Source organism: Musca autumnalis, unplaced genomic scaffold (assembly GCF_047663935.1).
Source record: "Musca autumnalis isolate F117 unplaced genomic scaffold, ASM4766393v1 scaffold_4, whole genome shotgun sequence".
Lineage (NCBI taxonomy): Eukaryota > Metazoa > Arthropoda > Insecta > Diptera > Muscidae > Musca > Musca autumnalis.
The window spans coordinates 207,952,854-207,973,783 of record NW_027411977.1 but is presented as its reverse complement, the minus strand read 5'-3'; the positions used below and the strand labels follow the sequence as shown (position 1 = coordinate 207,973,783).

The 20,930-nt window shown below is 33.7% G+C and overlaps 1 protein-coding gene across 12 annotated transcripts in view; it reads left to right on the top strand.

The window, feature by feature from the left end:
- Positions 1-20,523, top strand: part of Srpk79D (Serine-arginine protein kinase at 79D) — a 91,499-nt gene extending 70,976 nt beyond the window's left edge. For 6 of the 12 annotated variants that reach the window (XM_073985525.1, XM_073985527.1, XM_073985519.1 and 3 more), the window contains 3 exons: positions 12,857-12,946; positions 13,015-13,285; positions 19,173-20,523. In XM_073985525.1, the coding sequence (XP_073841626.1) occupies positions 12,857-12,946; positions 13,015-13,285; positions 19,173-19,372 (561 nt within the window). In that variant the 3' untranslated portion in view covers positions 19,373-20,523. Of the gene's footprint in view, positions 1-12,724; positions 12,947-13,014; positions 13,286-19,172 lie in introns of all 12 variants that reach the window. The other 6 variants (XM_073985520.1, XM_073985517.1, XM_073985522.1 and 3 more) reach the window with 1 other exon arrangement.
- The last annotated feature ends 407 nt before the right edge of the window (positions 20,524-20,930 follow it).

Genomic DNA, 20,930 nt, shown 5'->3' with positions numbered 1-20,930 from the left:
TTCTTTCAGAAAGGGACTATAGAAGCACCCTTTCTTTCAGAAAGGGACTATAGAAGCACCCTTTCTTTCAGAAAGGGACTATAGAAGCACCCTTTCTTTCAGAAAGGGACTATAGAAGCACCCTTTCTTTCAGAAAGGGACTATAGAAGCACCCTTTCTTTCAGAAAGGGACTATAGAAGCACCCTTTCTTTCAGAAAGGGACTATAGAAGCACCCTTTCTTTCAGAAAGGGACTATAGAAGCACCCTTTCTTTCAGAAAGGGACTATAGAAGCACACTTTCTTTCAGAAAGGGACTATAGAAGCACCCTTTCTTTCAGAAAGGGACTATAGAAGCACCCTTTCTTTCAGAAAGGGACTATAGAAGCACCCTTTCTTTCAGAAAGGGACTATAGAAGCACCCTTTCTTTCAGAAAGGGACTATAGAAGCACCCTTTCTTTCAGAAAGGGACTATAGAAGCACCCTTTCTTTCAGAAAGGGACTATAGAAGCACCCTTTCTTTCAGAAAGGGACTATAGAAGCACCCTTTCTTTCAGAAAGGGACTATAGAAGCACCCTTTCTTTCAGAAAGGGACTATAGAAGCACCCTTTCTTTCAGAAAGGGACTATAGAAGCACCCTTTCTTTCAGAAAGGGACTATAGAAGCACCCTTTCTTTCAGAAAGGGACTATAGAAGCACCCTTTCTTTCAGAAAGGGACTATAGAAGCACCCTTTCTTTCAGAAAGGGACTATAGAAACACCCTTTCTTTCAAAAAGGGACTATAGAAGCACCCTTTCTTTCAGAAAGGGACTATAGAAGCACCCTTTCTTTCAGAAAGGGACTATAGAAGCACCCTTTCTTTCAGAAAGGGACTATAGAAGCACCCTTTCTTTCAGAAAGGGACTATAGAAGCACCCTTTCTTTCAGAAAGGGACTATAGAAGCACCCTTTCTTTCAGAAAGGGACTATAGAAGCACCCTTTCTTTCAGAAAGGGACTATAGAAACACCCTTTCTTTCAAAAAGGGACTATAGAAGCACCCTTTCTTTCAGAAAGGGACTATAGAAGCACCCTTTCTTTCAGAAAGGGACTATAGAAGCACCCTTTCTTTCAGAAAGGGACTATAGAAGCACCCTTTCTTTCAGAAAGGGACTATAGAAGCACCCTTTCTTTCAGAAAGGGACTATAGAAGCACCCTTTCTTTCAGAAAGGGACTATAGAAGCACCCTTTCTTTCAGAAAGGGACTATAGAAACACCCTTTCTTTCAAAAAGGGACTATAGAAGCACCCTTTCTTTCAGAAAGGGACTATAGAAGCACCCTTTCTTTCAGAAAGGGACTATAGAAGCACCCTTTCTTTCAGAAAGGGACTATAGAAGCACCCTTTCTTTCAGAAAGGGACTATAGAAGCACCCTTTCTTTCAGAAAGGGACTATAGAAGCACCCTTTCTTTCAGAAAGGGACTATAGAAGCACCCTTTCTTTCAGAAAGGGACTATAGAAACACCCTTTCTTTCAAAAAGGGACTATAGAAGCACCCTTTCTTTCAGAAAGGGACTATAGAAGCACCCTTTCTTTCAGAAAGGGACTATAGAAGCACCCTTTCTTTCAGAAAGGGACTATAGAAGCACCCTTTCTTTCAGAAAGGGACTATAGAAGCACCCTTTCTTTCAGAAAGGGACTATAGAAGCACCCTTTCTTTCAGAAAGGGACTATAGAAGCACCCTTTCTTTCAGAAAGGGACTATAGAAGCACCCTTTCTTTCAGAAAGGGACTATAGAAGCACCCTTTCTTTCAGAAAGGGACTATAGAAGCACCCTTTCTTTCAGAAAGGGACTATAGAAGCACCCTTTCTTTCAGAAAGCTACTATAGAAGCACCCTTTCTTTCAGAAAGGGACTATAGAAGCACCCTTTCTTTCAGAAAGGGACTATAGAAGCACCCTTTCTTTCAGAAAGGGACTATAGAAGCACCCTTTCTTTCAGAAAGGGACTATAGAAGCACCCTTTCTTTCAGAAAGGGACTATAGAAGCACCCTTTCTTTCAGAAAGGGACTATAGAAGCACCCTTTCTTTCAGAAAGGGACTATAGAAGCACCCTTTCTTTCAGAAAGGGACTATAGAAGCACCCTTTCTTTCAGAAAGGGACTATAGAAGCACCCTTTCTTTCAGAAAGGGACTATAGAAGCACCCTTTCTTTCAGAAAGGGACTATAGAAGCACCCTTTCTTTCAGAAAGGGACTATAGAAGCACCCTTTCTTTCAGAAAGGGACTATAGAAGCACCCTTTCTTTCAGAAAGGGACTATAGAAGCACCCTTTCTTTCAGAAAGGGACTATAGAAGCACCCTTTCTTTCAGAAAGGGACTATAGAAGCACCCTTTCTTTCAGTTAGGGACTATAGAAGCACCCTTTCTTTCAGAAAGGGACTATAGAAGCACCCTTTCTTTCAGAAAGGGACTATAGAAGCACCCTTTCTTTCAGAAAGGGACTATAGAAGCACCCTTTCTTTCAGAAAGGGACTATAGAAGCACCCTTTCTTTCAGAAAGGGACTATAGAAGCACCCTTTCTTTCAGAAAGGGACTATAGAAGCACCCTTTCTTTCAGAAAGGGACTATAGAAGCACCCTTTCTTTCAGAAAGGGACTATAGAAGCACCCTTTCTTTCAGAAAGGGACTATAGAAGCACCCTTTCTTTCAGTTAGGGACTATAGAAGCACCCTTTCTTTCAGAAAGGGACTATAGAAGCACCCTTTCTTTCAGAAAGGGACTATAGAAGCACCCTTTCTTTCAGAAAGGGACTATAGAAGCACCCTTTCTTTCAGAAAGGGACTATAGAAGCACCCTTTCTTTCAGAAAGGGACTATAGAAGCACCCTTTCTTTCAGAAAGGGACTATAGAAGCACCCTTTCTTTCAGAAAGGGACTATAGAAGCACCCTTTCTTTCAGAAAGGGACTATAGAAGCACCCTTTCTTTCAGAAAGGGACTATAGAAGCACCCTTTCTTTCAGAAAGGGACTATAGAAGCACCCTTTCTTTCAGAAAGGGACTATAGAAGCACCCTTTCTTTCAGAAAGGGACTATAGAAGCACCCTTTCTTTCAGAAAGGGACTATAGAAGCACCCTTTCTTTCAGAAAGGGACTATAGAAGCACCCTTTCTTTCAGAAAGGGACTATAGAAGCACCCTTTCTTTCAGAAAGGGACTATAGAAGCACCCTTTCTTTCAGAAAGGGACTATAGAAGCACCCTTTCTTTCAGAAAGGGACTATAGAAGCACCCTTTCTTTCAGAAAGGGACTATAGAAGCACCCTTTCTTTCAGAAAGGGACTATAGAAGCACCCTTTCTTTCAGAAAGGGACTATAGAAGCACCCTTTCTTTCAGAAAGGGACTATAGAAGCACCCTTTCTTTCAGAAAGGGACTATAGAAGCACCCTTTCTTTCAGAAAGGGACTATAGAAGCACCCTTTCTTTCAGAAAGGGACTATAGAAGCACCCTTTCTTTCAGAAAGGGACTATAGAAGCACCCTTTCTTTCAGAAAGGGACTATAGAAGCACCCTTTCTTTCAGAAAGGGACTATAGAAGCACCCTTTCTTTCAGAAAGGGACTATAGAAGCACCCTTTCTTTCAGAAAGGGACTATAGAAGCACCCTTTCTTTCAGAAAGGGACTATAGAAGCACCCTTTCTTTCAGAAAGGGACTATAGAAGCACCCTTTCTTTCAGAAAGGGACTATAGAAGCACCCTTTCTTTCAGAAAGGGACTATAGAAGCACCCTTTCTTTCAGAAAGGGACTATAGAAGCACCCTTTCTTTCAGAAAGGGACTATAGAAGCACCCTTTCTTTCAGAAAGGGACTATAGAAGCACCCTTTCTTTCAGAAAGGGACTATAGAAGCACCCTTTCTTTCAGAAAGGGACTATAGAAGCACCCTTTCTTTCAGAAAGGGACTATAGAAGCACCCTTTCTTTCAGAAAGGGACTATAGAAGCACCCTTTCTTTCAGAAAGGGACTATAGAAGCACCCTTTCTTTCAGAAAGGGACTATAGAAGCACCCTTTCTTTCAGAAAGGGACTATAGAAGCACCCTTTCTTTCAGAAAGGGACTATAGAAGCACCCTTTCTTTCAGAAAGGGACTATAGAAGCACCCTTTCTTTCAGAAAGGGACTATAGAAGCACCCTTTCTTTCAGAAAGGGACTATAGAAGCACCCTTTCTTTCAGAAAGGGACTATAGAAGCACCCTTTCTTTCAGAAAGGGACTATAGAAGCACCCTTTCTTTCAGAAAGGGACTATAGAAGCACACTTTCTTTCAGAAAGGGACTATAGAAGCACCCTTTCTTTCAGAAAGGGACTATAGAAGCACCCTTTCTTTCAGAAAGGGACTATAGAAGCACCCTTTCTTTCAGAAAGGGACTATAGAAGCACACTTTCTTTCAGAAAGGGACTATAGAAGCACCCTTTCTTTCAGAAAGGGACTATAGAAGCACCCTTTCTTTCAGAAAGGGACTATAGAAGCACCCTTTCTTTCAGAAAGGGACTATAGAAGCACCCTTTCTTTCAGAAAGGGACTATAGAAGCACCCTTTCTTTCAGAAAGGGACTATAGAAGCACACTTTCTTTCAGAAAGGGACTATAGAAGCACCCTTTCTTTCAGAAAGGGACTATAGAAGCACCCTTTCTTTCAGAAAGGGACTATAGAAGCACCCTTTCTTTCAGAAAGGGACTATAGAAGCACCCTTTCTTTCAGAAAGGGACTATAGAAGCACACTTTCTTTCAGAAAGGGACTATAGAAGCACACTTTCTTTCAGAAAGGGACTATAGAAGCACACTTTCTTTCAGAAAGGGACTATAGAAGCACCCTTTCTTTCAGAAAGGGACTATAGAAGCACACTTTCTTTCAGAAAGGGACTATAGAAGCACCCTTTCTTTCAGAAAGGGACTATAGAAGCACCCTTTCTTTCAGAAAGGGACTATAGAAGCACCCTTTCTTTCAGAAAGGGACTATAGAAGCACCCTTTCTTTCAGAAAGGGACTATAGAAGCACACTTTCTTTCAGAAAGGGACTATAGAAGCACACTTTCTTTCAGAAAGGGACTATAGAAGCACACTTTCTTTCAGAAAGGGACTATAGAAGCACCCTTTCTTTCAGAAAGGGACTATAGAAGCACCCTTTCTTTCAGAAAGGGACTATAGAAGCACCCTTTCTTTCAGAAAGGGACTATAGAAGCACCCTTTCTTTCAGAAAGGGACTATAGAAGCACACTTTCTTTCAGAAAGGGACTATAGAAGCACCCTTTCTTTCAGAAAGGGACTATAGAAGCACCCTTTCTTTCAGAAAGGGACTATAGAAGCACCCTTTCTTTCAGAAAGGGACTATAGAAGCACCCTTTCTTTCAGAAAGGGACTATAGAAGCACCCTTTCTTTCAGAAAGGGACTATAGAAGCACACTTTCTTTCAGAAAGGGACTATAGAAGCACCCTTTCTTTCAGAAAGGGACTATAGAAGCACCCTTTCTTTCAGAAAGGGACTATAGAAGCACCCTTTCTTTCAGAAAGGGACTATAGAAGCACCCTTTCTTTCAGAAAGGGACTATAGAAGCACCCTTTCTTTCAGAAAGGGACTATAGAAGCACCCTTTCTTTCAGAAAGGGACTATAGAAGCACCCTTTCTTTCAGAAAGGGACTATAGAAGCACCCTTTCTTTCAGAAAGGGACTATAGAAGCACCCTTTCTTTCAGAAAGGGACTATAGAAGCACCCTTTCTTTCAGAAAGGGACTATAGAAGCACCCTTTCTTTCAGAAAGGGACTATAGAAGCACCCTTTCTTTCAGAAAGGGACTATAGAAGCACCCTTTCTTTCAGAAAGGGACTATAGAAGCACCCTTTCTTTCAGAAAGGGACTATAGAAGCACCCTTTCTTTCAGAAAGGGACTATAGAAGCACCCTTTCTTTCAGAAAGGGACTATAGAAGCACCCTTTCTTTCAGAAAGGGACTATAGAAGCACCCTTTCTTTCAGAAAGGGACTATAGAAGCACCCTTTCTTTCAGAAAGGGACTATAGAAGCACCCTTTCTTTCAGAAAGGGACTATAGAAGCACCCTTTCTTTCAGAAAGGGACTATAGAAGCACCCTTTCTTTCAGAAAGGGACTATAGAAGCACCCTTTCTTTCAGAAAGGGACTACAGAAGCACCCTTTCTTTCAGAAAGGGACTATAGAAGCACCCTTTCTTTCAGAAAGGGACTACAGAAGCACCCTTTCTTTCAGAAAGGGACTATAGAAGCACCCTTTCTTTCAGAAAGGGACTATAGAAGCACCCTTTCTTTCAGAAAGGGACTATAGAAGCACCCTTTCTTTCAGAAAGGGACTATAGAAGCACCCTTTCTTTCAGAAAGGGACTATAGAAGCACCCTTTCTTTCAGAAAGGGACTATAGAAGCACCCTTTCTTTCAGAAAGGGACTATAGAAGCACCCTTTCTTTCAGAAAGGGACTATAGAAGCACCCTTTCTTTCAGAAAGGGACTATAGAAGCACCCTTTCTTTCAGAAAGCGACTATAGAAGCCCCCTTTCTTTCAGAAAGGGACTATAGAAGCACCCTTTCTTTCAGAAAGGGACTATAGAAGCACCCTTTCTTTCAGAAAGGGACTATAGAAGCACCCTTTCTTTCAGAAAGGGACTATAGAAGCACCCTTTTTTCAGAAAGGGACTATAGAAGCACCCTTTCTTTCAGAAAGGGACTATAGAAGCACCCTTTCTTTCAGAAAGGTACTATAGAAGCACCCTTTTTTTCAGACAGGGACTATAGAAGCACCCTTTTTTTCAGACAGGGACTATAGAAGCACCCTTTCTTTCAGAAAGGGACTATAGAAGCACATTTTCTTTCAGAAAGGGACTATAGAAGCACCCTTTCTTTCAGAAAGGGACTATAGAAGCACCCTTTCTTTCAGAAAGGGACTATAGAAGCACCCTTTCTTTCAGAAAGGGACTATAGAAGCACCCTTTCTTTCAGAAAGGGACTATAGAAGCAACCTTTCTTTCAGAAACGGACTATAGAAGCACCCTTTCTTTCAGAAAGGGACTATAGAAGCACCCTTTCTTTCAGAAAGGGACTATAGAAGCACCCTTTCTTTCAGAAAGGGACTATAGAAGCACCCTTTCTTTCAGAAAGGGACTATAGAAGCACCCTTTCTTTCAGAAAGGGACTATAGAAGCACCCTTTCTTTCAGAAAGGGACTATAGAAGCAACCTTTCTTTCAGAAAGGGACTATAGAAGCACCCTTTCTTTCAGAAAGGGACTATAGAAGCACCGTATCATTGAGGAAGGGACTATAGAAGGACCCTTTCTTTCAGAAAGGGACTATAGGAGTCCCCTTTCTTTTAGAAAATCACTATAGAAACACCCGTTCTTTCAGAAATTGTTTATAGAAGCTCCCTTTCTTTCAGAAAATAACTACAGAGGCACCCTTTGCTTTAGAAAGGAACTATAAGAGCACACTTTCTTTTAGAAAGGGACTATAGGAGCACAATTTCTTTCAGAATGGGACTATAGGGGCACCCTTTCTTTCAGAAAATGACTATAGGAGCGCTATTGAAACACCGTCTGTTGTTCGTTTAATTAGTTTACGTTTTGCTATTATTTGTTTAGCTATCATTTAACTAACACACTGACACAAACATCAATACTAGAATTACATGTATATAAGGCTTCTTTTATTGTGAATTGTTAACATATAACACATATACATACATACATTTAATGTAAATCAATTAAAACTTAATGATGGTTTTAAAAACAAAAATAAAAATGAAATTATTTAATTGGTATATTTAATGAATTTTAAACATTTCAATACTGTGTTAATTATGTACTCTCTATCAAAGTTTTGGGAATTTTTAAATATGTATATTAAAAAAACTTTTAAAGTTATAGATATGACTTTTTAGACAATTTTTTTCAATACCCATAAACCTGGATTAAAATGCAATATTAAAAGAAAATTAAAAAAAATTTAAATACCTATTAAAAATATTTTTTAATAAAATATTTTTCAAAACATGGATTTTTGGATTAGAACTATTTATTTTTCAATCCAAATAAACACGTTTTTTTTCAAAATATTTTTCTTAAAAACGCATAAACGTGGTTAAGAAAAATATTTTTACAATAAACGTTTTAAAAAAAATATTAAAACAAAAGATATTAAAAAAATAAAAAAATATATTACAATTAATACATATTTAAAATATTTTTTCAATACTCATAACATGATTTTTAAAAAAATATTTTTAAAAAAATTATGATGGAAAATTTAAAAATTATTTTTTACTTAATTTCTCGTTGGAATCGAGCTTAATAACCAATGATGCAAGTGAAAAAGGAAAGCCGAAGATTCGAACCCACACAACCACCACTATGTGACATACCTGCTGTGGAGCGGCTTCTCTGTCATCGAACTTTTCTTCCTTCAAATGCAATTTGTTCTAACAAAAATTAATTAAAAATTATCTTCGTCCTTAAAGGCAAAATTTTCAAATAAAAATTATTTTTTATTGTCTTTTTAGGACGAAGGCTATTATTTATGAAAGTTTTTTAATTTATTTGAACTAATCGAGCCGAAGGAAACCCCCCTTCGATGGTACATGTGTATGTATTGAGAAAATGATTCCTAGACAAGACACTAGGGTGACTTGATATAGAAAAAGACTTCAAGAAATACTTCATATCTACAAATTTGTAAAAATGGTTGTATAAATAGAAGTTATCAAAATCAGTCTTTGTCTTCTAGCCATTTACATTCAAAATATGCCAGATGAGCTGGCTTAAACCACCAGCGAAACGGTCGTAGCATAGTGTTTGAGTGTGTGGTACTTCGCTAGAATTCATTTTTCAATACAAATTTCTTTAAATTTTAACAAAATGTTTTAAAATTTATCAATGAATTTATAAAAAAAAATATTATTTGAGTACGTGAATATTTGTAAAAAATATGTAAATTTTTTTTAATATTTATAAAAAATATTTTCAAGAAATCATTAAAAAACGAATTTTTAAAACAATATTTTTAAAGGTGATTTTTAAATATTTAAAATATAAAAAATATATACAATATATATATAAAAAATATATATGTATTTTTAAAAATGTTATTGAAAAAATATTTTTAATTATTATATAATAAAATATTTTTTTCAACATAAAGCTACTTTCAAAAGTTACAAAAAATAAAACTATTTGTGAAAAAAATAAAAAAATTTATATTATATATAATTTATATTTATTTATATAATTTTTTAAAAATATTTTTTCAATAAAAATATTTGACAATATTTTTTATTTTTTTGTTCTTAATTATTGAAAAATATTTTATAAATAATTTATTTACAAAATATTTTTTAAAAATTTTAAAAAAAAATTTTTACTAACAAATAATGAAACTTTTTTCGAAAAAATATTTAAAATAATACATATTTTTTTTATATATTCAATATATTTATGTTTTTAATATTTAAAAATATTTTTGTAATAATTTACGTAATAAAGTTTTTGTAAATATTTTATAAAAATATTAGTTTTAATGATATATTTAAAAAAATATATATAAAAATATTTTTTAAACAATATCAATTTTTATTAATATTTTGAAAAATATTTTTTAAAGAATGATGATGATAGTTATTTTGAAACAATATTTAGAAAAATTTAATGCACCATTTAATAAAAATTTTAGCATTGGTTTTTACAAATATTTTTTAAATATTTAATAAAGAACAAATATTTTTAAAAAAGGTTATTGAAAAAATATGTTTAAAAAAATTGATTTGGTTAACATAAAACTATTTTTTTAAATATAATTTTAAATCGTTTAACATATTTTTTTTTAACATTTTTTAAATACATTTTTATTACCTAAAAAATTTCAAAATAATTTTTTACAAATATCCACGTATTGAATATTGAAAACAATATTTAGACAAATTTAATTGACTATTTAGAAAATATCTCAGAATTTGTTTCTAAAAATATTTTTTTAATATTTAATAAAGAACAAATATTTAAAAAAAAGTTATTGAAAACATATTTTAAAAAAATTATTTTGTCAACATAAAACTATTTTTTTACAAATATTTTTATTTTTAATACCCATAAACGTAGTTTAATTGAAAAAATATGTTATATAATTTTTAAAAAATATTTTTTCAATACATTTTTTAAATATATATTTTTTTAGTAAATAAAGTAATAAGTTCGTTGTATTAAAATATTAAAACAACAACAATGGCACGAATCCAGATTATTTAAAAAGCGAAATATTTTTTTTTTAAATTAAAAAAAATATATATTTTTTGAAATAAGATTGGAAATAGATAAAAAATAAAATAGAATAGAAATAAAATATAAAATATAAAAATAAAATATTTTTAATAATTTTTTTCAAATATTTTTTAAAATCGTTTAAAATAATTTTTTTTAATATTTTTCAAATACATTTTGATTATCTCAAAAATTCCAAACATGTTTAAAAATAATTTTTTTCAAATATCCACGTATTGTATATTGAAAACAATATTTAGGAAAATTTATTCCAGAATTTGTATCTAAAAATACTTTTTTTAAATAAGTCCATACCTACATATATTATGGTGTTGAGAGGCAAAGGGTTACCATATCCCTTACCTCTCTCACCGACAAACTGACAATTGCCGCAAGGAAAATAGCTTAATGTAAATATGGACTAAAAAACAAATATTTTTTTAATAAAGAACAAATATTGTTTAAAAAACAACAACAATGGAATGAAGCCAGATTAAAAAACGAAATATTTTTTTTAAAATTTAAAAAGAAAAATATTTTTTGATATAAGAATGAAAATAGATAAAAAATAAAAAAGAATAAATAATAAAATATGTTTAATAATTTTTTCAAATATTTCTACATAGTTTCAAATATTTCTTTTTAATAATTTTTAAATATATTTTTATTACCTAAAAAATTACAAACATTTTTAAAAAATAATTTTTTACAAATATCCACGTATTGAATATCCATTTATTGATTGTTATTTTCTTAAAACTTTTATTCAAAAATTTGTTTTTAAATTATCTACAAAATATATTTTTTCTTAATTTTTAAAAAAATATTTTTGTAATTAACTTTTTAAAAATATTGTTTTTATAATGATTTATTAAGTATATTTTTTAAAAATTTTAAGAAAAGTTTTTATTAAAAAAATTCTAAAAATAATTATTAAATTTTCTGTAAATACTATTTTCAAAATATTTTTTAAATAATAATAAAAGTATTTCTAAAAATTATTTGTACATATTTTTTAAAAATATTTTGTTTAAAATTTTTTAAATAATTTTTCAAATATTTTTTGAATACCAAATTTATGAGTTTTGAAGAAATATATTTTTTATGGATATGGAAAAAATAATTTTTAATAAGTACAATTTTTAATACAAATACACAAGTACATTTCTTTCAATAATTTTTTTAAAAATATTTTTTCAATTATTTATATAAATAAAACTTTTAATAAATGTAATTTCAATTAAACCACGTTTATTCATTTTAAGCCCAAAAACTACGTAATGAAAAATAAAAAAAATATTTTTTTAATAATTATTTAATTTTTTTTAAATACCTATATTTTTAGGAAAACATTATTTTCAATACGTGGATTTTTTTATTAAAATATATATTATTTTAAATATTTTTTCAAAAATATTTGTTAAATATTTGTATTTAAAAAATTATTTAAAAATTGTTACGAACATAGTTTTTATAAACTATTTTAAAAACATTTTTTTTTTAATTATTTTAAAGACATTTTTGACGTAAATATTTTAAAATTATGTTTAAAAATTTTTATTGTTTACAATATATTATAAATTATATATTTTACATGGATATTTGGATAAAAAATGTATTTTTAAGTATTTTATCAAAACACAAAACGGTATTAAAAATGATATTTATGTATTTTATCATTATATTCTTAAAAATAATATTTTTTAGGAAATAAAAAAGTTATAAATATATACATATATTTTAAAGTATTTTTTTAATTTTATTTAAAAAATTATTTAGAAAAATGTAAAAAGTATCATTAATAAATTATATTAAAAATAAAATTTATAAAATATGTTAACAAATTTTTAAAACTTTATTGAAAACATAATCTATTTTAAATCATTTTTTAAAACAGTTTTTTTATTTATCATTAAAATTATTTTAAGAAAATATTTTTTTCAAAGCGCATATTTTTGGATTAAAAAAATGTAATTAAAAAATGTTTTCTGATGTCTTTCAATACCCATAGACGCTGTTAAAAAAATCTTTAATTTTTTTTAATAACCAATACAATTTTTGGATAAAAAGAATTGTCAATACCCATAAAATTATTAAAAAATAGTTTTAATAAATTAATATCAATATATTTTTAAAACTTATTTTTTAGAAATATAATTTTAAAACTTTTTCAATAGACATTAACGTGGATTTTTTAAAAAAAATATTTGATAGAGAGTTACATTCCGAGTCGGCAAACACCGACTACACCTAACATCTTCATATTGTCTATTACAATTAAAATAACTAATAAGAACTACAACAACAATCATCTGAATGTTTTGCACCAAACTATTTTGTTTATGTTTCTTTTTTGCATTTTTCTTCTTTTTTTCTCCTTCTGTTTCTTCTTCTTTTCTTTTTTGTGTAAAAAAACATTGTTAAAAATTTTCTCACAGCCGCCCACTGAAACCACCACAACCACCACCACTACTTCTACTTCTACTACAGGTTGTTCTGATAAACCAGAACAAACCGCCAATAATCAATTAAATAATATCAATATTACAAATACCAATACAATTCCTCAGACACAATCCTATACGAATGCCATACAATCGCTGATCAACAATACAAATGTACGAGTGAAAATCGCCGATTTGGGTAATGCGTGTTATGAGGTAGGTTGGCACTATGTTTTTAAATTTGCTGGATTAATTTGTAATCACCGGTTTGGATTTTATTGCAGTATCATCACTTTACCGAGGATATCCAAACAAGACAATATCGTTCTATAGAGGTTCTTTTGGGTGCCCCCTATAATTATACCGCTGATATTTGGAGTACTGCATGCTTGACATTTGAATTGGCCACCGGAGATTATCTGTTTGATCCCCATGCTGGTGAAACGTATTCACGGGACGAAGATCACCTGGCTCATATTGTGGAGCTGTTGGGCACAATACCACCGTCGGTAATATTTCGCGGAAAACATGGTGTGAAATATTTCACCAGTTATGGTAAGTAAAAACAAAAGTGCAGTTTTTTTTTTTAATTTTTTAAGAATAAAATAAATAGGACTATATAAAATAAAACCACCCTTTGAGGTCTACAGAAGCAACCTTTCTTTGAGAAAGGTTCTATAGAAGCACCCTTTCTTTCGGAGAGGGTCTATAGAAGCACCCTTTCTTTTAGAAAGGGTATATAGAAGCATCCTTTCTTTCAGAGAGATTCTATAGAAGTACCCTTTCTTTCAGAAAAGGTCAAAAGAAGCACCATTTCTTTCAGAAAGGGTCTAAGGAAACATCCTCTTTTCCGAAAGGATCTAAAGAAGTACCCTTTCTTTCCGAAAAGGTCTAAGGAAGCACCCCATCTTTCAGAAAGGGTCTAAATAAGAACCCTTTGTTTCAGAATGGGTCTACAGAAGCACCATTCTTTCAGAAAGGGTCTAAATAAGAACCCTTTGTTTCAGAATGGGTCTACAGAAGCACCATTCTTTCAGAAAGGGTCTAAAGAAGCACTCTTTTTTTAGAAAGGGTCTATAAAAGCACCCTTTCTTTCAGGAAGGGTCTATAAAAGCACCCTTTTTTTCAGGAAGGGTCTATAAAAGCACCCTTTCTTTCAGGAAGGGTCTATAAAAGCACCCTTTCTTTCAGGAAGGGTCTATAAAAGCACCCTTTCTTTCAGGAAGGGTCTATAAAAGCACCCTTTCTTTCAGGAAGGGTCTATAAAAGCACCCATTCTTTCAGGAAGGGTCTATAAAAGCACCCTTTCTTTCAGGAAGGGTCTATAAAAGCACCCTTTCTTTCAGGAAGGGTCTATAAAAGCACCCTTTCTTTCAGGAAGGGTCTATAAAAGCACCCTTTCTTTCAGGAAGGGTCTATAAAAGCACCCTTTCTTTCAGGAAGGGTCTATAAAAGCACCCTTTCTTTCAGGAAGGGTCTATAAAAGCACCCTTTCTTTCAGGAAGGGTCTATAAAAGCACCCTTTCTTTCAGCAAGGGTCTATAAAAGCACCCTTTCCTTCAGGAAGGGTCTATAAAAGCACCCTTTCTTTCAGGAAGGGTCTATAAAAGCACCCTTTCTTTCAGGAAGGATCTATAAAAGCAACCTTTCTTTCAGGAAGGGTCTATAAAAGCACCCTTTCCTTCAGGAAGGGTCTATAAAAGCACCCTTTCCTTCAGGAAGGGTCTATAAAAGCACCCTTTCTTTCAGGAAGGGTCTATAAAAGCACCCTTTCTTTCAGGAAGGGTCTATAAAGGCACCCTTTCTTTCAGGAAGGGTCTATAAAAGCACCCTTTCTTTCAGGAAGGGTCTATAAAAGCACCCTTTCCTTCAGGAAGGGTCTATAAAAGCACCCTTTCTTTCAGGAAGGGTCTATAAAAGCACCCTTTCTTTCAGGAAGGGTCTATAAAAGCACCCTTTCTTTCAGGAAGGGTCTATAAAAGCACCCTTTCTTTCAGGAAGGGTCTATAAAGGCACCCTTTCTTTCAGGAACGGTCTATAAAAGCATCCTTTCTTTCAGGAAGGGTCTATAAAAGCACCCTTTCTTTCGGGAAGGGTCTATAAAGGCACCCTTTCTTTCAGGAAGGGTCTATAAAAGCACCCTTTCCTTCAGGAAGGGTCTATAAAAACACCCTTTCCTTCAGGAAGGGTCAATAGAAGCTCCATTTCTTTTAGAAAGGGTCAATAGAAGCTCCATTTCTTTTAGAAAGGGTCAATAGAAGCTCCATTTCTTTTAGAAAGGGTCAATAGAAGCACCCTTTATTTTAGAAAGGGTCAATAGAAGCACCCTTTCTTTCAGAAAGGGTCAATAGAAGCACCCTTTCTTTTAGAAAGGGTCAATAGAAGCACCCTTTATTTAAGAAAGGGTCAATAGAAGCACCCTTTCTTTCAGCAAGGGTCTATAAAAGCACCCTTTCTTTCAGCAAGGGTCTATAAAAGCACCCTTTCTTTAAGCAAGGGTCTATAAAAGCACCCTTTCTTTTAGCAAGGTTCTATAAAAGCACCCTTTCTTTCAGCAAGGGTCTATAAAAGCACACTTTCTTTTAGCAAGGGTCTATAAAAGCACCCTTTCTTTCAGCAAGGGTCTAAAAAAGCAATCTTTCTTTCAGCAAGGGTCTATAAAAGCACCCTTTCTTTCAGCAAGGGTCTCAAAAAGCAATCTTTCTTTCAGCAAGGGTCTATAAAAGCACCCTTTCTTTCAGCAAGGGTCTATAAAAGCACCCTTTCTTTCAGCAAGGGTCTATAAAAGCACCCATTCTTTCAGCAAGGGTCTATAAAAGCACCCTTTCTTTTAAGAAGGATCTATAAAAGCACCCTTTCTTTCAGGAAGGGTCTATAAAAGCACCCTTTCTTTCAGGAAGGGTCTATAAAAGCACCCTTTCTTTCAGGAATGGTCTATAAAAGCACCCTTTCTTTCAGCAAGGGTCTATAAAAGCACCCTTTCTTTCAGCAAGGGTCTATAAAAGCACCCTTTCTTTCAGCAAGGGTCTATAAAAGCACCCTTTCTTTTAGGAAGGATCTATAAAAGCACCCTTTCTTTTAGGAAGGATCTATAAAAGCACCCTTTCTTTCAGGAAGGGTCTATAAAAGCACCCTTTCTTTCAGGAAGAGATTATAAAAACACCCTTTTCAGAAAGGGTCTATAGAAGCACCCCTTTCTTTCAGAAAGGGTCTAAAGAAGCACCCTTTTTTCCGAAGGGGTCTATAGACACAAAATTTCTTTCAGAAAGGGTCAATAGAAGCACCCTTTCTTTTAGAAAGAGTTCTTTTTTCAGAATGTGTCTATGGAAACACCCTTTCTTTCAGAATGGTCTATAGAAGCACACTTTCTTTCTGAATGGGTCTATAGAAGCACACCTTCTTTCTGAATGTGTCTATAGAAGCACCCTTTCTGCACCCTTTCTTTCAGAAAGCGTCTATAGAAGAACCCTTTCTTTCAGCAAGGGTCTATAAAAGCACCCTTTCTTTCAGCAAGGGTCTATAAAAGCACCCTTTCTTTCATGAAGGGTCTATAAAAGCACCCTTTCTTTCAGCAAGGGTCTATAAAAGCACCCTTTTTTTCAGCAAGGGTCTATAAAAGCACCCTTTTTTTCAGCAAGGGTCTATAAAAGCACCCTTTCTTTCAGCAAGGGTCTATAAAAGCACCCTTTCCTTCAGGAAGGGTCTATAAAAGCACCCTTTCTTTCAGGAAGGGTCTATAAAAGCACCCTTTCTTTCAGGAAGGATCTATAAAAGCAACCTTTCTTTCAGGAAGGGTCTATAAAAGCACCCTTTCCTTCAGGAAGGGTCTATAAAAGCACCCTTTCCTTCAGGAAGGGTCTATAAAAGCACCCTTTCTTTCAGGAAGGGTCTATAAAAGCACCCTTTCTTTCAGGAAGGGTCTATAAAGGCACCCTTTCTTTCAGGAAGGGTCTATAAAAGCACCCTTTCTTTCAGGAAGGGTCTATAAAAGCACCCTTTCCTTCAGGAAGGGTCTATAAAAGCACCCTTTCTTTCAGGAAGGGTCTATAAAAGCTCCCTTTCTTTCAGGAAGGGTCTATAAAAGCACCCTTTCTTTCAGGAAGGGTCTATAAAAGCACCCTTTCTTTCAGGAAGGGTCTATAAAGGCACCCTTTCTTTCAGGAAGGGTCTATAAAAGCATCCTTTCTTTCAGGAAGGGTCTATAAAAGCACCCTTTCTTTCGGGAAGGGTCTATAAAGGCACCCTTTCTTTCAGGAAGGGTCTATAAAAGCACCCTTTCCTTCAGGAAGGGTCTATAAAAACACCCTTTCCTTCAGGAAGGGTCAATAGAAGCTCCCTTTCTTTTAGAAAGGGTCAATAGAAGCACCCTTTATTTTAGAAAGGGTCAATAGAAGCACCCTTTCTTTCAGAAAGGGTCAATAGAAGCACCCTTTCTTTTAGAAAGGGTCAATGGAAGCACCCTTTATTTAAGAAAGGGTCAATAGAAGCACCCTTTCTTTCAGCAAGGGTCTATAAAAGCACCCTTTCTTTCAGGAAGGGTCTATAAAAGCACCTTTTCTTTCAGGAAGGGTCTATAAAAGCACCCTTTCTTTCAGGAAGGGTCTATAAAAGCACCCTTTCTTTCAGGAAGGGTCTATAAAAGCACCCTTTCTTTCAGGAAGGGTCTATAAAAGCACCCTTTCTTTCAGGAAGGGTCTATAAAAGCTCCCTTTCTTTCAGGAAGGGTCTATAAAAGCACCCTTTCTTTCAGGAAGGGTCTATAAAAGCACCCTTTCTTTCAGGAAGGGTCTATAAAAGCACCCTTTCTTTCAGGAAGGGTCTATAAAAGCACCCTTTCTTTCAGGAAGGATCTATAAAATCACCCTTTCTTTCAGGAAGGGTTTATAAAATCACCCTTTCTTTCAGGAAGGGTCTATAAAAGCACCCTTTCTTTCAGGAAGGGTCTATAAAAGCACACTTTCTTTCAGGAAGGGTCTATAAAAGCACCCTTTCCTTCAGGAAGGATCTATAAAAGCGCCCTTTCTTTCAGGAAGGGTCTATAAAAGCACCCTTTCTTTCAGGAAGGGTCTATAAAAGCACCCTTTCTTTCAGGAAGGGTCTATAAAAGCACCCTTTTTTTCAGGAAGGGTCTATAAAAGCACCCTTTCTTTCAGCAAGGGTCTATAGAAGCACACTTTCTTCCAATAAGAGTCTATAGAAGCACCCTTTCTTTCAGGAAGGGTCTAATAAAGCACCCTTTCTTTCAGGAAGGGTCTAATAAAGCACCCTTTCTTTCAGGAAGGGTCTAATAAAGCACCCTTTCTTTCAGCAAGGGTCTATAGAAGCACACTTTCTTCCAATAAGAGTCTATAGAAGCACCCTTTCTTTCAGGAAGGGTCTAATAAAGCACCCTTTCTTTCAGGAAGGGTCTAATAAAGTACCCTTTCTTTCAGGAAGGGTCTAATAAAGCACCCTTTTTTTCAGGAAGGGTCTAATAAAGCACCCTTTCTTTCAAGAAGGGTCTATAAAAGCAACCTTTCTTTCAGGAAGGGTCTATAAAAGCACCCTTTCTTTCAGGAAGGGTCTATAAAAGCACCCTTTCTTTAAGGAAGGGTCTATAAAAGCACCCTTTCTTTCAGGAAGGGTCTATAAAAGCACCCTTTCTTTCAGGAAGGGTCTATAAAAGCACCCTTTCTTTCAGGAAGGGTCTATAAAAGCACCCTTTCTTTCAGGAAGGGTCTATAAAAGCACCCTTTCTTTCAGAAAGGGTCTATAAAAGCACCCCTTCTTTCAGGAAGGGTCTATAAAAGCACCCTTTCTTTCAGGAAGGGTCTATAAAAGCACCCTTTCTTTCAGTAAGGGTCTATAAAAGCACCCTTTCTTTCAGTAAGGGTCTATAAAAGCACCCTTTCTTTCAGGAAGGGTCTATAAAAGCACCCCTTCTTTCAGGAAGGGTCTATAAAAGCACCCTTTCTTTCAGGAAGGGTCTATAAAAGCACCCTTTCTTTCAGGAAGGGTTTATAGAAGCACCCTTTCTTTCAGAATGGGTCTATAAAAGCACCCTTTCTTTCAGGAAGGGTCTATAAAAGCACCCTTTCTTTCAGGAAGGGTCTTAAAAGCACTATTTTTTTGAGAAAGGGTCTATAGAAGCACCCTTACTTTCAGGAAGGGTCTGTAGAAGCACAATTTCTTTGAGATAACGTCTATAAAAGCACCCTTTATTTGAGAAAGGGTCTATAAAAGCACACTTTATTTGAGAAAGGGTCTATAGAAGCACCCTTTTTTTCAGAAACGGTCTATGGAAGTAGTGTAGGGTATCATATAGTCGACTCCGCCAGGCTTAAAACCTTTTCTTACTGTCTTTTGTATAAAATATTTTTGATTAATCGAATTAAACATTATTTTATTTTTTAAACTAACTCTCCCTTATTTTCTTTCCCCCCTTTCTTCCCACAATTTGCAGGAAGTCTACGAAATATAACAAAGCTAAAACCATGGAGTCTGATAAATGTTCTTATAGAAAAATACGATTGGGATCCTATTGAAGCGAAAAAATTCTCCGATTTCCTGCTACCAATGTTGGAATATAACCCGGTTATAAGAGCATCGGCAGCTGAATGTCTAAATCATCCATGGCTAGAAGAAAAAGAAGAATTTGTTTAAGATAAGACAGAACAAATATGTAACGAGTATTAAAATGACACTCAAACAGACACTCACATACATACAGATATAAATGAAAAACAAATACAAGGATACACAGATTACTACACATACGCTCGTACAGACTATTAAAACTATTCTTAAATAATTTACAATTATACAATTCATATAAGACACAGCTACATACAGAGTTATATACAAAAGAAACTTACAGGAAATGGGAGGGGAATGGATTACAGTGAAGCCCAAGAAGGACTCATGGAGAAGCACTTTTCAAATCAATGCTAATAATGGCTCAAAAACTAAAATATCTCAGTAGAAATTTTTGAAGTTTAAAATTTAACTAAATCACAATCTAAAAGGAAAGATTAAAGATCAATGGCTTTCTTCTTGGTCTAACTTTATTGTAATCGCTTTCCCTTTTCCCTGCGGAAACACAAACCTAATTACTTACATACTGACATACATTATTATAAAAACAACCTTTGATAGCTTTGAATAAATTCGAATAGTTCGTTTTTTATTGATGACAACAACCACAAAAAAGAAAAAACAAAACAGAAACTTAATATGTTTACGATAAAACCACAACAACAACATAAATCAAATATTATATTTAATAAGAAATAATATGAAGAAGAAAAAAATAATTATAATAAAAACATACAACTACAAACATAAAATTACATACATCAACTCCCCCATCCCCCTATATTTATACATTTATATATATATTAAAATAGATAAGTACATGATGCATACAGACATATAAACATAAATACAAAACATACATACATACATATATACGTGGTTAGCGCATTAACGTGATTATTTATCATTTTTTCGTAGTAGTTTACAAGAAAAAAAAAACTGTTAAGAAATTTTGTGTGAAATAATTAGTTTGGTTTATAACAAAAAAAATTGAATGTATTGATTGATTTATTTATTCTCAATAAAAGACTTCGGAAGTGATAGTGTGAACGGTTTTGATTGTTTTCGTTTTCTTTTTTTAGTTTTGTTTAGATTTAAAGTTAGGGAAGAAGGAAGAACTTTTAAAAACAATCAAATCTGAAGTAATTATAAAAAACTATTATTTATTTAATTTATTTAAAAACACGAAGTTATACTCAATAAAATAAAATTGTCGAAAATGATTGGATTTTTGTGTATTATTTTAAAATATTAATATTTTTTTCAAACCAGTATGAACATTTCACTGTACAACACAAAGAATAATTACAGGTAAACTGGGGCAGATTATGGAAGAGGAGCGAAAAATAGAAGACACGTGTATGGTCAAAATTCTGTAACACAATCAGCTTTCAGATGAAATTCGGTCTGGTAGTTGCAGAGAAATTCAAGGTCAAAGTTGAACTTTTGAGTTTTTTACTATTATTCATAAAAATATGAGTGTTTTTGTGATTTTTATATCTTCCTATATATTAAAGACGGCCAAACACCAATAAATAAACTATAAAATTACCAAAAAGCCAGAAAAATCGATTATTTTTTTTTAATAAAAAAAAAAATACAAAAAAATTAAATTTTTTCAGAAATT